This window comes from Eulemur rufifrons, chromosome 8, assembly GCF_041146395.1.
Source record: "Eulemur rufifrons isolate Redbay chromosome 8, OSU_ERuf_1, whole genome shotgun sequence".
In the NCBI taxonomy this organism is placed as follows: domain Eukaryota; kingdom Metazoa; phylum Chordata; class Mammalia; order Primates; family Lemuridae; genus Eulemur; species Eulemur rufifrons.
The window spans coordinates 53,909,288-53,928,019 of NC_090990.1; the positions used below are offsets into that span (position 1 = coordinate 53,909,288).

At 37.6% G+C, this 18,732-nt stretch overlaps 1 protein-coding gene across 1 annotated transcript in view; it reads right to left on the reverse strand.

Moving 5' to 3' along the window:
- The window catches only part of ANKRD13C (ankyrin repeat domain 13C), an 81,050-nt gene extending 73,521 nt beyond the window's left edge, over nucleotides 1–7,529 (reverse strand). The window contains exon 1 of the mRNA XM_069478073.1: nucleotides 6,605–7,529. Within this exon, the coding sequence (XP_069334174.1) occupies nucleotides 6,605–7,049 (445 nt within the window). The 5' untranslated portion in view covers nucleotides 7,050–7,529. The remainder of the gene's footprint in view (nucleotides 1–6,604) is intronic.
- Nucleotides 7,530–18,732: the final 11,203 nt, after the last annotated feature.

An 18,732-nucleotide genomic window follows, 5' to 3' on the forward strand; every position in this document is an offset into this window, starting at 1 on the left:
ATGTCATATATTATTAGGAGCTTAGTATATATCTGATGAATGAATGAATGAACCAACAAAAGAAAAAAGAAACTATAAAAAACCAGAAGAGCAGTGTCAAAATCTGTTTTTACTTTCCAAAAAGCATTTCACCCCAGGACAATGCAGGTTTCCACATGATTCTCTATGAAAACCAAAGGATATGTATCCATAAGAGGATAAGTGACACAGCACAGGTGGTTTTATAGAATTCAGTACAGTACTTAAAAGAGAGAGCATGCAGTAACTGTCTGACAGATATCTGCAGCCAAGAATCCAAATGCAATGAACTAAGCTACACCAGTAGTAGACTAAAGGTGACTTATGGGAGAGTCAGATAAACCTAACACTTTAGTAGACTGACATGGAGTATGAATTCAAGCATCAAATACAACCTCAATTAAAGTCCTATTTAAACCTCAAAAGCAAGAGTGGCTTCTGTTGAAAGGCAATTAATACCAAAGATGAGAGCAAGATATTGATATTAATTGGTATTACTATTATATGAGCCTTCAGAGTTAAAATATTTTCAAGTCCATTCTCCCATTTGAGAATATAATGCCCCAAGAGATAGATATTATTATATTTACTTATATCAGAGGTTCAGTAAATAGCATGTCATAAAAACCAGTTCAAAGAGAATCATGGTCTCAAACTGAGATCTGATTCCAAATATAGAAATGGCAAAAGACCTTTTCCCTTTTTCCTACCCTCACTTTATATACGTCAGTCTTGCTCTAAAACTGATCTCCAATCTTTCCCTCAAGGAAATAAATGGTATAGGTACAGGAACATATTGTTTATCTGGCCCACTCCCATCCAATTCTCTAAGAACTACACTCATTTTCTAGAAGCCAAAGCATCCTGACAATTACACTGTACTCTGAATTAAGGTAGATTTCTATGACTAAAGAATGACATCACCTTGGGGCAGCCATACTACCCAAAATTCCATTCTCCAATGAATCCTCTAGAATTCTCCTCCCTCATTGAGGATGCCCAGGACCCAACATCGCTAATAACTGTCCATTTCTGCTACCGTTTTTGCCACAATTGGAGGGTCAGAATTTCTACACCTATTGCAGCTCAGTTCTGGAAAGGGAAAAAGAGGCTCCTCACTCCCTTTTCAGAAGTGCTATACAGACATGCTCAGATCACATTTGTGAGTGGTGGGTCAAGTCCCACAGTGCTAATGCCAATACCATTAGGAAACACAGCCACTCAACCTAAAGACAGTCAGTCCTACTCTGTTGGAGATGCACATGGGGAAGAATAAGGAGAAAGGAGGAAGATCATGTTCATCTAATCATGATCAACTGAATCAACTCTGGTAGATCAAGGGAGTCACAGATTTCATTGCCAAATCACCCTCATACCAAGTGAAGGTGTGTAACACACTTCTAATGCGTTAAAATCTTGAGCTTCTAGATGCTACTTTTTTTTTTGACAATATGAAAATATTTGATTCTTACTTTACGATAGCCCTTTGCATGAATCTTTTCATATTTTTGCCAACCTACCTTTGGGATAAATACCTAAAAACGAGAAAGCCAGCTCAGTGAATAAATACATATGCAATTTTTCCAGATATTGCTAAATTCCCCTAACTAGGAATTCTACCATTCTGCAGTCCCCCCAGCAATGTGTAAGGATGCCCACTTCCCCACAGCTTGGTCAACAGAATATGTTGTCAAACATTTTGATAATTGCCAATCTGCTAGGTGAGACATGATATTTTTCTTTTTTATTTCAGCATATTAGGGGGGTACAAAAGTTTAGGTTACGTTAGACACTACTTTTTTCCTAAGAGAAACTAAGGTCTTTCAAAAACAAAGTTCTGAGAAGATGACAAAACATAAAGCAAACAAATATAAAAACTACTAATATTCTTTTAAAGACATGTCATCATTAACCCTGTCCTGGCTAAAACTGTTCACCAGAGGCTTAATTCAAGATTTTCTTTGCCATGTAGAGCTTAGCTTTATAGTTGCCTCTTCTCAAAGACACTCATTACACTTTATTCGTTTGCATCACCCATCTCTAAGATTTTAGTGACAAAAACAAAGCAGAAAAATATCAAAAAGATTTATATAGAATAAGCCAAAATAAACATACCGCATGGTCACCAGATTATCCTTTCTCCTCAATTCTCAAATGCACATTTTTAATCTTTCTGAAATTAGAATTTTAAAAAAATCTCTAGCTGAAGAAATCCACCAGCCTCCAGGCAGAGACATTATACGTGTGAACCATTTCATTGTCACTGCACTGAGTTACCTGCATTGGCAAGGAATACTCTTGATTGAATTTTAACTTAAATTTGAAACCTTTAGTCATTGTGTGAAATAGCTTCAAGAACATATCACAACTTCGTAAAAATGAAAATTAACTGTATATAGAGAAGATGGCTTGTCACATGCCAGGCAATGTAATTAAAGGCAGTAGAAACTGCCAAATCTCTCAAAATAAATCAGAAATTTTTTAAATCTAGGAAAGGCTGGTCTGAGCACTTCATATATCCACAACTTTCATCACTCTGGCACATAAAAGCTTCTGACTAGCATCCAAGAGAAGCTACTTAACTTCTTAAGGACATTTAACTCAGGGAAAACACAAATCACAAGTTTAACAAATAGGAAGTTCAGTCAAAACCAAGAAAGTCTTCTATATGTTTCATATCGTTCTCAATCCTAAAGGTGTTTTAAAAAAAACAAAATCATTATTATCAATTATAAAAAATGGCAGCATGTCACCAAGATGCTTTGCCAAATTACCAAAGACAAAAAGTGATTCAGAAAAATCTTTACATTCAGAATATGAAAAAAATGCTTAGATTCAATCTTTAATTTTATACTAAGAAAAAAGTGGTAGATCACTAAAGATATACTAAAGATACAAAGTTTAATAATTTTGTATACTTTTAATATACTATTTCTTTTCCCCTCTAAAACAGCTGTTTTAAATAAGTCATGAGTTAAAATCATTTGGCATATCTGAATGCAGTATATATATGATTTTACAGCTATTACTGTATTTAACTTATACTTCAAGAGATAGGTTTGGATTCAGAATACAATATATTCCTAAAAATAACTGATGGCTCAAAAAAAGCAATTCCCACTCAACCAACATTTCACCACAAAAGAAAAAGCTCTATCTGTGCTCCTATTCAATTGAAGTCAACAATTTGCAACACACACACATACTCCCCTAAAAAAGTTTACCAAAGCAGAGATCAGTGAAAATTCTAAGAGCTAACAATGCATAGTGAACTAAATAGTGACCAAATTAAGATTCAACAAGCTCTCCAGCTAAAATAAAAGACTAACAAAATAGAATTTAATAGATCTAAAGTCCTGTGTTGAGGTTAAAAAAATAAACACAAGAAGGGATAGAATGGAAAGAGAGCAGATGACTTGAGGAAAAATGTTAAAAAATTAGCATCCTCTGTGCTGCTTAACTGCATAACTGTGTGCTGCGTTAGAGCAATATAAATGCAGCTTTATTGTTGTCTTTGCTCATTAGGCTAATATGGCTCCAGCACTGAGTTAGCTTTAGACACCATCCTCTAAGGCAGCAGTCCCCAACCTTTTTGGCACCAGGGACCGGTTTCATGAAGACAATTATTTCACTGATCAGGGAGTAGGGGAGGTGGGCGGTGGAGCTATACCGACAGGTAGTGGTCCACGGCCAGTGCATTGGAGACCGCAGCTCTGAGGGAAGAATTAACAAACTACAGTGACGAAGGTTTCATTTACTTATTTAACACACTTATATAGTATTTACTGTCTCAGGGACTATTTTAAACACTTTATAAACCATGTCATATGAGGAGTGGATACAGAAGTTAGGAATGTTTAACCTGAAGATAAGAGGAATATGATAGCTCTTGTCAAATATCTAAAGGGCTATCAGGTGGATGAAGTAGCCCATTTGTTTGTGCCATCACATAAAAAAGAAATAACAAACAAGAGTAAGAGATTTGGGCCGTACTTTTAACTCTGAGAGCTGTCCAATGTCACAATCTCTTTGCAAGGCTATTTTAAGGACTAAATACAGAAATATATATTAAAGAAATTTGCTATAAATTGCCACATACACATTATTAGAATTGACTGCCTTGCAATATAGTGGGTCCCAATGAATAGAAATAGTTACAAAGAGGCTGATCATAGGCTTTGGAGTCCTTGCTATTAGTTTGATTCCTAGCTTTGTGACTTATACTAAGTATGTTACTCCAGCAAAGTTTCTTTGCTTCTCTAGGCTTCACTTTTCTCACCTTTAAAATGAGAAAAAAACCATCTGCTTTGCAGGGCAGTTGTGAGGATTAAATGTTATAATGTATAATGCTAATGTAAACACTTAGCACCCTGCTGACGCACTCAATAAACTGTATCTATAATAATAATAATCACTATCATCATCATCAGGTTGTGAAAGGAATCCCTACAGTAAATATAAAACTATGTGATACATGACATAATTGTATGACTCTGCTATGCACCTGTATGACTGTATGATTCTGCTATGCACCTATCATGTTATAACAATCCAAAATATTAGCTTATTTTTGAGTGATTTTTAAAACATTTATCTTTTATAATTTGAAAGGAAACATATCCTAAAAATCTAAATCTAGGTAAAATATCATTAATGCAAGTAACAATGTAATAAAGCAATAGGGAAATTAAGAAGCTAGAGGAGAAAAAAAGGAACTAAAGAAGCAGCACATTAAATAGAAACTACTCTTCCTAGAAGACTTCACTGCAAGACATTAGATCACTGCAAGACATTAGAATGGATATATTGCAGGGAGGAAAACAATTGCATTTTCCACAGGTATGTGAACCACTGGTCATATTCATCAGAATTATCAACAATATAAGGGCAGCGAAACACAATACAAAAGTTCCTTTAAAAAAGTGAATTTCAGTGAACTAAGGGCATAAGTTTAAGGGCATAGAGGATTCTAATTACTTTGAACAGAATCTGAAACTTAACAAATGTACTCCTAAACGTTGGATTAAATAATATAGAAGCCCAACAACCCTGCAATTCAGTCAGTACCTTATGTGATATTCATCCATCTCTTCTTTTAAAGGAAATTAACTCTCAAAAGGAACCTTTTATCTGTTTCAGAGGTATTTCAAGGTAATATAACTGTAGCTACTATGAAGAACAAATGTGAAAAACTTCCTAATAATTGACTAGTAAGCTGAGGCTACAATCTATCTCCCATTAACAACTGTTTTCCAAAGGAGTAGAATATAATTACCATCAACAAACAACATGTTTGTCACAACAGTAAATTGATGAAATAATTAAATGTAGGAATGAAAAACTGGGTGCAGCTTTAAGGTATTTTTTTGGGAATATGATTTATGATAAATGACAGGTGGTGATATTATTGCAACTACAATATTATAAATTTAAAAAACAAGTGTAGTTGGAGAATTATACAACCAATAGAAACCTTACTGTTCTAATCTTAATTTTTGTCCTAATTTTAGGTAAGAAGCCTAGAGTCCAATGGAATTAAGAGAGTTTATTCCACAGGCAAGCATTTCATTCATGTGTGCATCATATGGAGCACACTTAGTTGAGTGTGTTCTAACTGAATGTATACAATAATTGTCATCTTAAGTGAAAAGCGGAGTGATCAATATTTTCCAACTACCCAGTTTAAAATGGCCTATGATAGTAAATGTTAAAAAAGTCAGTGTTTACATTAGTTTTCATTAATAAATTTACTGTTGCTTAAAAATCAACTCAATCACATTACTTTTTAAAATGAAAGAAAAAAATTCAGCTGACAAGGTGAAAAGTAGAAATACAGTCCTTCAATAACAAATATACTATACTTTCTCATATAGGCTATAATGAAATTACTATGAAAAATCATGGTACTATTTTTAGTCACAATCATCAGGATGAGCCATTAGCAATTATCTACATAAAACAAGCAAAAGATCAAATCTCTACTCCAACAAAAATTAGCTATTGAGAAGTCACTGTAATCGTTCTAAGTATCAAATGCCAACAGATTTCTACTGTGTGGCTTTCAGAAATCAAACCATCGTAAGTTTCCTGAAAGCAGACAAGAAGGAGAAAGACAACCTGAGGGCAGGTAGAAATCACAACCTGTTACAGTCAAACTGGGATAATGAAGGGGGGTGGGCAACTTATATGTTCAAAATTAAAGAATCCAAGCTGAGAGGGAGACAAAGAAAAAACACACAGTTTCATAAACAAAATAAAAAGACCAGGTTGGATAAGAGGTAACCCAAAATTTCTGACAGTCCAGAATCAGTACACTGAAAGCCCGTTCAAAGAAAAACAAAACAGCCTCTCACAGGGAACTTTGAAGTGGACAAGGAGGAAACATTCCTTTGCACCCACAGAAACCAACCCCCTAACCACTTGCATGCTATTACTGAATTGGTCACGATTTACCGGCATTTGGCCCGGCTAATGGGCAAAGGAGAGGAAAGAAGGGTCTGCTCGAGGGCAGCCTAGGATTCCAGAGGCCCAGGGAGGCACATCCGAGGCTTGGGGAAGGAGGTGGAGAGGGGCTAGCACTCCTCACCGTGATTATCTTTCTGCCCGATATTGTGCGTGCGGATGAGAGAGGACAGTCTCCTCACATCTCCCTTGAAGACGCACTCGTGCACCGGGTAGTGTACGGGGCAACTGCCTCCATCTGCGACGACAGCAATGGGGTTGGTGCCGGCTAGAAGAGCCGGGGACTGGGAAGTGGTAGTCACGGAGGAATTGTGCAGCGGCAGGGCCGGGGCGCCGGGGGGATTGGAGGAGGCCGGAGCTGCCTTCAGCTGCAGCCGGTGGTGATGGTTACTGAAGAGCTTATGACAGGCTTTACCGCCCTTGCCGCTGCTGCCTGTGCCAATCCTGCCTCCGGTAAAGGTGCCGCCGAGGGCAGCCGCCGCTTCTTCATCTCCGGGCTCCAGCAGGTCCCCCTCTTCTTTGCTGGGCTTGTGGTCCCTCCGCAGTGAGCGGATCTTCTCCCCGGTCATCGCCGCCGCCAGGGGCGGGGGGGGGATCCGGGAGGCTCACCGCCGGCGACGGAGCTGGCGCTGCGGCGGCACAAGGCGATTAGAGCGGTGGCCAGGAGCCTCCAGCGCAGCATGAACTCCCAGAGCACCTCCGAGCCCGGGACAAACGCATCTCCCGGAGGAAGAGGAGCTGGCTCTCGCCTAGGCCCAAAGGGACGCGCGCTCGCTGGGGGGAGCTAGAGCTCAGGTACCCACGACACTAGAATCCCAGTCCAGCCGCCACAGCAGCCACCTCCACTACCTCACACCGAAAAACAGGGCACGGCCATCTTCCCCTTGCTCCTCTCGCGAGAGCTCCCCCGGGAGCGAAAAGGGAGGAAACACCGCGATAAGTGAGCTGCCTGCTCCTTCCCTCGCACCGTCTTTTCCCAGAGTCTCCTGGCGCCGCCGCCTCCCAAGCAGCGTGTTTCCGCTGGAGGCTGGAGTCTTGGATCCAGCCGATCGAGACACAGTACTCACACCGGCTGCGCTTCTTGTACGCGGTCTGAAATCTTAGCCATGTTGGAGATGTTCCGTGCACGTTATAAACAATCACTTAAATCCTCCGACCTCTGAGCCTCCCGCAGAGAAGTGCAGAATGACGCAACTGCACGCAGGATGTGATGTCACTGAGATGCACAGGACACTCATTCAATAAACATTTACTAAACATCTACTTCGTGCCATACACTGAGCTAGTAGATTTATAAAGCGCTACTCCGGAGGAATGACAGTCAAACAACTGAGTACCATAGCCAACTGAGCGACGAAAAAGCAAAGGCGGGAAGCTAGGTAGCACAAAAAAGGGACAAATTTTAATGTTGAGGTGTCAGAAAAGTCTTCACAGAAGAGTTTAGGGGCTGACCTTGGAAAACTGGGTTCAGAAAACGGAAAGAGAGGAGGTCACTCAAATATTTGTTAGATGAATTTCGGGCAGACGTCAGAGTTAAAGTACAGGGGGCGGGGTGTACACTCAGGGAGGGCAAATAATTGAGTAACTGGAATATTACTGGACTAGTTCATGGCCAAACTCAGCCTATTGTCAAATTCTAAAGTACTGTAAATCTTCCAACAATAAAACTTTGACAAAGTAACTAAAGCCGCAGGGCACGAGGGGGGGGGGCGGGGGAGAATAGTAGTGGGGGTTAGCAAAACGTCCTAAAGATCTTCACCCAATTATCTCTCCAAAGTCCCCATTTACTCTAACAGTTAGCTTCTCTCAAATCTTTTTTTTTTTTTCAATCAAACTTTACTACCACCCCTACCACCTTCCCCGCTCCCTCAAAAAAACAAAAACAAAAAACAACTCTGTGGGTCTCTCTTCATCCTCCAGTCACTCAGGATTTCATCTCCAATCTTCTTCCCAATCTATTCAAATCAATCTCTTTCTCCCTTTTCTCTCTTAATTTCTTTGTTGGAGGAAGAGATTAGTTCCGTTTATGTGAAAACATTACCCAATCAGCACCTCAAAGCATCCCCATATATACAATAACATATACGCCCATACATGCAACACACACAACATATATATATATAGAGAGAGACCCGTATCTATCCAATGAGCAATTCAAAGGATCCTCCTCAGAAAGCAGCAGAGACTGAACACACAAATACAATAACATTTTGTTCTTCCACAATAGCAATATTTATTAACTCTAAGCCAGGCAGGCAGTATGCTTGGCACTTTATATGCTGTTAGGTCCTCTGATAAGCATTATTATCTTCACTTGACAGTTGGAAAAACTTGCCCAATGTCTCAATGCTAGAACATGGCATGACCAAGTCTGACTCCAGGGTTAGAGAGATAGGAAATGCCAAATCATGCAGGCCTTTGTATGTCAACTTAAAAGTTTAAGTTTTATCCTACAAAAAAATGTATAGCTTTTTAGGAATTTTAAACAGGAGAATAGGATGATAAGATTTGCCTTTTTAGAAAATTCACTCATACTTTAGAAAATTATGTATCAAAAACAGATTGCTGTACAAGGGAACTACACCAAACACAAGGAAACTAAATCAAATAGTAAGCATGTTAATATATGCATGCTAAAGTCTGGTAGAATATATACATCACACAGAGTGAACAGTAGTTATCTCTGGAAGATGGAATTGCTAAATCATATGTTCCCTGGATTTTTAAAAATTTATTATTAATTTTTTAAAGAAGTGTGCAGTAATTCAGGTAAGATGATGAAAGCATGAAACAAGTTGGTAAGAGTTAGTCTGGAAAAGGTTTGAGTTGAAGTTCTTGTTGTTTATCCAAAAAGAGTTATATGGTGTACATTTTGGTTATTTGGAAATGAACCTTAGGAGACAGAGAACTAGGGTAAGCTAGATTCAAGAGTTATCATTATACAGTAAAATTGATGCCCCAGAAGTGGTTTAGTTCCCCAAAGAAAAGTATGTAGAGTGAGAAATTAAGAAGGTGCAGTAGAACAAAACTTTGAAAACAAAATTTAACGGGTGTGTATAGGAGGAAGCATGTCTAGCATCCTATTATCAAAACTTATATCAAATATTCTACCATTATACTTGCGAAGTAATCTTATCTCTTGATCCAGAATTTAAAAGCACTTTATTAGTGGCTGCAACCCATGGATGAATGTGAAAATGCCTAAGTGTCCCTCCAGTAAAATCAAATGCCATAGACATCGAAAAATAATATTCAGCCCTATTTTTAAGGGCTTACAGTATAAAAGGGAAAAAATGACCGAATATAAGATTACAATACATAGTGAAAAATATAAGTATTGAAATTATATAAGATCCCAATATTATATAGAATAAGAAGTTATTGATTCTATCTGGAGGAAATGGAGATCAGGTGATTAGGAAATCTTTCTGGAAAAGGTAATGTCTTAACCAGGTTTTAAAGATGGTATATGAATTGGCCAAATAGGCAAGGGGAAAAAGACATTATAAATAATAATAATTATTACAAAAACAACTATCATTTTTTGAGAGCTTACCATGCGTTAGGCATTGTTCCAAGCACATTTCAGGAACTATTTGATTTAATCCTCACAACTCCTCTGTGAGGTACTGTCCCTATTTTACAGATGAGGAAAATGAGGGACAGGAGGGGATCACTCCGCTAATAAGCAGAGACAAAGAAAATCGGATGTATAAATATAGCATGGCATTTGAGAACCATTGGAGCAGAGTAGGTGACAGAAAAAATGGTGGTAAATGAGACTAGAATGGAAGGCTGGGCTAGATCACAAAAAGCAAGGTAGGAAACATGGACTATATATGTCAGGCAATGGAGTATTTGCAAAGGATTGCAAACACAGGAAAGACAGAATCACATTTAACCATCATAATGTGCAATCAACCAAAGTCCCAAAGATTTTACCAATCTTTCCAGTTTCACCTCTTACTACATTGCCAAATTTACTCTTCATTCTAACCAACACAATCCATGAACAGTTCCTTTTCCTCTTTCATGCCTGCATGCCTTTACATATGCTGTTCCATATGTCCAGAACTCATTTCCATTTTATTCACCTAGATAACTCCTTCAGTCTGTCAAGAATTAGTTCAAATTTTATCTCTTCTTAGCACAAGGGTTTCTTTTTTCACTTGGCAAAGAATTCAGGGCCAGGAAATTACACTGAACTAAACCTCTAAATAAAATTTAGCATGCCCTTCTATTATAATTGTAGGCCACAAACCACTATAGTATTGGCATTAAATAATATCTGTGATTCTGCAACCAAAAGAAACCACAGATATTTTCACACCACGTTACAATTGCTACAAACTCAAAATATCATTTACACTCATTACTACCTCAAAATTATGTTAATAATTATGACCATTGCTAGGTCTTGTTGAATGAGTTAATAAAGAAGCATATATGTTACTCTATCACACATTTGTTTTTTAAAATATTTTGATAGCCATTTTGTTACACTAAATTTTCTTTGTAATCCTAAATATTTTATGCATTTAAAAACATTATTCTGAAAATGGGTCCATAGGCTTCTCCACACCACCAAAGAGGTCCATGGCAAAAAAACAGAAGTTAGGAAGCCCTTCATAGGAATCACTGATAACACCTGTCCATCTGTCCCGTTCTCTCCTATCCCACAACCCATCATTCTGAATTAGATGTCCCCCCTTTCTCTCCTTTCTAATTTTGTATTATAATTTCTGCAGACTCCTTGATATTCTTGTCTGTCTCCTCAACTGTTCCTTTGGGCTTTCTGAGTACTGGAACTATGTTTATCATTGCTGTATGCACAGTGCCTTACAGATAGTGAATGCTTAATATTAATAATAAACAGTTGTTGAATTAATTAATTACAACATAAAACCCCAAGGTATCTACAATGTACTGAGATAACTGTGAGCTCAGTCATGAGATGCTTAATAAATTTCTTAAGCAATGCAATCTGACTTCACTTAAGTTGACTACTACACCCTTAGATTCTTAGGTGAAGCCTAAGAGTTGATATATCATTTAGGATTTTTTTTTTAATTTTCAAGTATGAGTACATTCTATGGAGATTGATATAAATAAGGGATTTACTGACTTACATAACAGAAAGGTGCAGAGATAGTCTTCAAAAGTGGCCCCTCAGAATCCTATGTGAGTTTTCGAATCCGAATCCCCCATCGCCCCTCTAGGTTTGAAGCGTCCTCCTCAGGCCAGCTTCCCTCAAGAACACAAGATGGCTGCCAGCAGTAACGGGCCACGTGCTTCCCCCTTCAGGTCCGGAGGAGGCCCTATAGCCACGCCAGTCCAGAGCTTGACAGTCGCAAGACAGCCGGTCCAATCCCAGTGTCCTGCAGAATGCTGATTGGCTCAGGCCCGGCTTACCTGAACAAATCCCTGTGAAGGAGATTTGCCCAATCAGGACTAATGTCTGAGCTGGAGGTGTGGCCAAGCCCTCCAAACAGCAGAACTAGTTCACAATGGAACGAGGTGGGAAAGATGCTGGGGAGACAAACACAGGAGTGGTCAGCAAGAGTAAAATTAGTACGCCCTCCCAGAGACTTAAAGGGGATTTAACTTGGGAAAAAAAAACTGTTATCACAGTCTGTTGGATTAAATATGATAAAATATGGAGGGATTATCAATTATATTGATACATCCTGAGTAAATAACTTCATGGCGAACGATGTGTTTTTATTCAAATGTTATTGAGATAGAATTCAATCCAACGACTCAAGCATATAACACAACTACTGAATTTACTAGATAATACTCTGTAGTTCTACAAATTAGCACTTCTCAATTTCCCTCCTAGTGTAGTTAAGATTCCAAATAATACTCAATGTGCTTTGAATAGCAGAAAGCTTCTGATAAATGGGTGCCTTTTCAACTTTTTCTAATGACAGTTATGTTAAATGTCTTACATGTTCACAAACACTCAACATTGACTACATGGTTAAGCCTGGTTCTAAGAATGAATATTCTGAATTTTAGCAGAAATTTATGTATCTATATTAGCCTTAGACAAAGTACCTAATCCCTGTCCTGGTGTCTTCATTTAATAACAGCAATAGTATTGCAACATGAATACAGAATAGCAGTACCGTACAAAATAAAATCTCACTAGTTGTATTTTATGAATGCATCAACAGACCTACAATTAAGATTGGTAATTAGCAATTTTACTAAATTCTCCTTGCGTTGATACTGATGTTTCTAGTGTAAACATTAGTGCAAGTTTAGTTTACAACTTTTTTTTCTCATTCTCTGAAGGTTTGTATTTTATATTTTCACAATAATCCAGGATATGATTTCCTACACTCCACACTGGTTGAGCCAGACCCACAAGTATTTTGTTTGGATGGATGACACAGCTGCCTGGCTAATCTCCAAAATCTGACAACACTCACAACATTCACTGACAAATGAAAATAGCAAACCGTATAAATCAATACCTTCTTCACATATTTTACTTCCCTCTCCCTAGGTCTCAGTATTTTTCTGTTTCCTCTAAACCTGCCTACGTCCTTTCTCAGAGGCAATGCTGAGCCCTTTTGTTTCCTTCTACTATTTCTGATATGTGGTTATCAGTGATTTAGTCAGATTTCTCTTAAGCAATCAGAAAAAAAATCAGAGAGGCAGAAATTGCCAAGGAAACCACAGCCAATAGCTGCGGAAGCTCCTGAAGGAAGCAATTTTTTTGAGACAGATAACACACACACATTGATTTGGGGAGGGAGGGAGCAATGATGCCAGAGTGACAGTAAGAGGCCAAGTCAATGAGATGAAAAAGAAAATAAAAAGTACGACATTCATAAATAAAATTATATTTAGATTACCAACAAAGGCTTGGAACAAGAAAATTAGGACAAGGATAGGACCCAAAGGAAAACATCCCCTTAGCCCTCTGAAGTTTCACTGAAAAACCAACTCACAAAAGGCAGATTAATTGGAGAAACGAATACAAAACTTATTAACATGTACACAAGGAAAACTACAGAGTGATAACCCCAACCCCTCAATGGGGTGCAGAAGTGTTGGGAAATAGGCTAAGAGACATGAAAAGTTTCAGGGGTTTTGCAGGGCTTTGCCTATTTCCCAACACAGAAGCTTATATATCATCTTGAGGTTACAGAAAGAAGGAGGACTCAGAGCATGGCCAAAGTCAGATTATGGTGGTAAATCAGGTTATAGTGGCAAGACAGGTTATGGGAGCGAGAGAAGGGGAGGCTTGCCAGCAAAGGTGGTCTTGTTAGATAGATAAAATCTCACAGGTGGCAGTCCTCAGAGAGAATAAATGATATTCTCTCTGAGAGATGATAAATGTTTTTTTCAGATCTTTAAGGTGCCAGACTCTCAGTTAATCTTTCCTAGATCCGGACAAGGGAAGGCATAGCTGCATTAATGCAGATTTCCCCCACAAAAGACAGCTTTGCAAGGCTGTTTGCTGGCTCTCTGACAGCTATTTCAAAATGTGTAAAAGAAATATATTTTGGGATAAAATATTTTGATTTCCTTCACAGGGATAGGAATGGGTTTTTCAGTGAAAGAAGAGGGTCAGACACAATTGGTAAGAGGTGTGTAAGAGATTAAGTGGCATAGATGGATAATGGTCAGTACATATGTCCATAGCTTCCTGGATCTGTTTAATGTTAAATTACTTTATTGCTCAGAATGCATCTAACTATATTCTGTATCTATTAGCCTACATGGTCTTCAAGAACATTCAACTCAAAATGTTCAATATGGAACTCCTCTCCATCAGCAATCCCACTGACCAAATCTGTATTTCACTTTCATTATCTTTAACTCTTCCATATCCCTAAACCGCATACTCAACCAGTCAACAAACCTTGAACTTTCTACCTCTTATATAGCTCTAAAATTAAACCACGTTTCTCGATTTTCCAATGGCCATACTTAAGTTCCAGCCACTATTGCTTGAAACTGCCTCCAAACTGTTATGTCTCTGGCTCCCATTTTCCACCTGTGCTTGCATCACTCCACATCATTCACCCCTTGAATTACCAGACCTATCAAATAAAATATTTTATCAAATAAAATATTGCATGGATATTTATTTGCAATACTTGCAGTATTGTCCCATGCAATGTTTGGGATGTACTTATACATTTGTTTGGCTTGTTAAGAGTTACATATGTTGTTAAAGTAAAAAGCCAAATGTGTAGGAATAATAACACCAAATTTAGGATAGTGTTTTCAATGGAGCATGAAGAAGAAAAACACCATCAGTTAGGGGTACACAGGAAATTCCATCATATGTGTGTTTGTATTACATATGTATTTTTAATTTTTGTTTTGTTTTGTTTTTGTTTTTGGAGACAGAGAATCACTCTGTTGCCCAGGCTGGAATGCAGTGGCCTGAACATAGTTCACTGTAACCTCAGACTCCTGGGGCTCAAGCAATCCTCCCACCTCTGCCTCTTGAATAGCTGGGACTACAGGCGTGTGCCGCTGCATCTGCCTAATGTTGCCCAGGCTGGTCTTGAACTCCTAGCCTCAAGGGAATCCTCCTGCCTTGGCCTCCCAAAGTGCTAGGATTATAGGCATGAGTCACCAAACTCAGCTTAATTTTTGCTGTTTAGGTTTATCTTTTATTGAAAGAGTACTTATGTTTTATTTCTTAAGCCTGGTGATGCATATGCAGATTTTTAAATATTTCTATGCTCTAAAATTAAACTATGTTTCTCGATTTTCATGTCTCAAATATTTATAATAAATATATTTAAGAATTTTTTCAATCACTCTCTAGATAAAGTCCAAAGAATCAAATATGGATTACAAACATCTTCACAGTTTCGCTGACCCTGCTTACTCCTCTAATCTTGCCACTTCCAGTTTGTAAACAATAGTTTGGTTATGCTGACCATTTTTCCTCAAAAGACCTCCAAGCCTTTGTCCATACTATTTCCTTTCTCCAGAACTCAGCCCTGCCCCCCTTTCTCTTGTTGAGTCTCAACTTCATTACCAATATCATCAGGAAAACTTCTCTGGCACTTTATTTATGTCTAGGTTAAGTGCATCTACATGTTTCCAGAACATTCATTGCTTTCACCATCACTTACCACTTATTCATATATTGTAATTGCTGACTTGCTTCTCTGTATCTCCCATTACAATATAAACTCCAAACGCATGGAGACTGTGTCTTATTCACCTTAATGTCCCTGGCCTCTGACCAGTGCCTTGCATTGATGGGCCCTCAATAAATACTAGCTGTAGGAATTAGTTAATTAATGATAGGCTAGCTTCTTAACATTCTTGAGGCATGCAATAATTTTACTTTAAATGTGAACCCTGTTTTATAATTAGTATTTAGATGAATCATAAAGTGGTACCACCCCATAGCATGTAGATTAGAAATCATTACTTAGAATAAAGTTTTCTTCTGTCATTCATATTGCAAAGTTTGATTTCAACATCATCTGTCACCTAAACAATGCCTTGCTTTAATTTTTAGGATTAGCACATCATAAATGTTCATCACATTCTACCTTTGCTATTCCAAATTAGTATCATCTGGGTCACTTTGGGGCACTATCAAGAGTAGAAAAATAAAAATAAGACAAGTGGTCATATAATTATTGAGGGCCCCAAATTGCTAAAATCAAAACCTAATGTGAGTCCTTGACTCTTGTGAACATTTGGCCCAGGGAATGCAAAGAGCTACTGTTTAGAGAATACTTATTGACAGTCAAGAGCCTTATATGATAGTGCTTACTATGATGGGTTTACCATTGTCCGTGAGCTGGTTCTCAATGTGACAAAGAAATCTAATTTTGTCAGCACACTGACAATAAGTCCATTTTCCAGAGATGGGCTTGAGATAAGCAAGAATAAAAGATTAATATATTAGAATTCCAATCTAAAATTAGTGGTGGAGTGGACTAGAATTACTCATCAGCACATCTCTGTAGACAAACTGCATACAAAGCCAAATAAGCAGAAGGCTGGCTGGTGAGCATGGGATCAGAATAAGGAGAATCAGTTATTTGATTCTAATGTTAAATGGCATTGCGTTTTGAGATCCTGATTTGCTTTGTTCTACGGGAGTGAAATTTCTGTCTGTGAGGCAGATGGAGACTCACAAGACCAGAGGAGGACCAGCCCCCTCCTTAGCCCACACTGTGCCGATGGCCAGTGCCAACTTGTGCCTCCGAGACTCCTTTCTCTTTACATTCCAGGATGAATCATACCCATTCCCCAATCTCATACGCACCTGTTTGTCACTTTTTTCCATTAATTATATTAGAAATTCAGTGTGGTTTGTCTGCCCCAGCAAGCCATTTTGTCTTTTTAGGAGATTTTACATATCTTTATACTCCAATTCACTACGTGATCATTTCAAATTTTAACTTTCAAATAATATAAAAATTATTTCTCTTATTTTATGTTTTGGGGAGGCACTTCACATGGATGTCTATACACTGAAAACATATAAAATCGAAAGCAAAATATTTCTGTTTCATTTTAGGAAGTAGGAATGAAGAATATTGCTATATTCTTAATGATTCTTCTGGATGTGATCTACCAATTCAAATATTTACTAGACACTTTAAACCAGCCATCTGCATATGCATTTGTGTACACACACTTACACACATACACATACAATCTAGGACAATTATTCTTCATTTTTAAAGCTTTTCTAATTAGTTCTTAAGTAACCACAGATAGTATAAAAAAGAGGATGCGAAACGGAAGCAGAAAGAGAAGAAGGAAAAGGAGAAGAAACTCAATCATCCAGATTAATGTTAAACAAAACATATTGCAACATGTGTACAGCTTCATTTTGATGAAAAAGTCTCTAATTTTTAAGCCCCATCTAATTTTTTAAAAACTTATTTATTTACTTATTGTCTCACTTTGTTGCCTGGGCTACAGTGCAGTGGCATCATCGTAGCTCACTGCAACCTCAAATTTCTGGGCTAAAGCAATTCTCCTGCCCCAGTCTCCCAAGCAGCTGAGACTACAGGTGTGTATCACCATGCCAGGTTAATTTTTCTTTCTTTCTTTCTCTCTTCCTTCCTTCCTTCTTTCTTTCTTTCTTTCTTTCCTTCTTTCTTTCTTTTTTTCTTTCTTTCTTTTTCTTTTCTTTTTTTTTTTTTTTTTTTGTAGAGATGGGGTCTCAATATGTTGCTTAGGCTGGTCTTAAACTCCTGGCCTCAAGTGATCCTCTTGCCTCAGCCTCCCAAAGTACTAGGATTGCAGGTGTGAGCCACCACCCTTGGCCCCCATCTAATTTTTTAAACACCATCTTTTTTAAGTGTGCTTTCATGCTATAGGCATTTCCTGTATTCCTGAATTTTCAATAAGTCCTAGATATATGCTTTTGTTTCTTTTGATGCTCTATTGTTCACTGCACAAAAATTATTTCATTTTGAACATAATTTCAGTTTGATGTTATGGCAACACATCATATGTCTTGTTTTGCTGTACCTAATTTTTTTTAATGTCCAACTTTTGTTACTTCAGTCTATCCTTATTTTCTAAGAGTCTTCATTGAAGCCTTTTATCAAGCACATAGGCTCTCTGGTGACTATTTGGTAGTTAAAACTTTAGATTGGGTATTCTTCATTTACACAATTACAGTAGTCCTTTACTCACTGAAATACATATTGCTCATTAAGCATTTAGGGTAAGAAACTTGATTTCTTACATACATTATTAACAAAACATTCTTAAACCAAAAGTATAATCAATCATTAGAGTGAAATAATTTGCCATTTTAACTCAGTGACTTTAATTTATTGTGCCTTATGTCTCTTCAAAGAAACAGAGACTTACAGGCATGGACATGGTTAGCCAGTAAATAAATCAGTGTGATCATATTTTGAGCAATCCAAAGGGGAAATGGTTTCTATTACCTTAGATATTGAGAAATTGTAAGACTGATATAATACTAATAGCCATTGATCATTTACTTTCTATATAACAGATGTCATTACAGACTCTCTACCTATATCTTGGCAGTGAATCTCCAACAGTACTTCTCAAACCGTCTGTGGAAAAGGGCCAGCTTTGTTTTATTTGCAATCTGTTGCAGACTAATACTTTTGTAAAATATAACAAAAGCAAATTGCTAGGAAAATGAAAATTTTAAATATCATACAAAACTTTATTAAATTGAAAAGACATAAAATCACTCTGTCAAATTTCTATAAAAGTTTCTTAATGCTTATTCTTAATTTCTGACCAGTAACA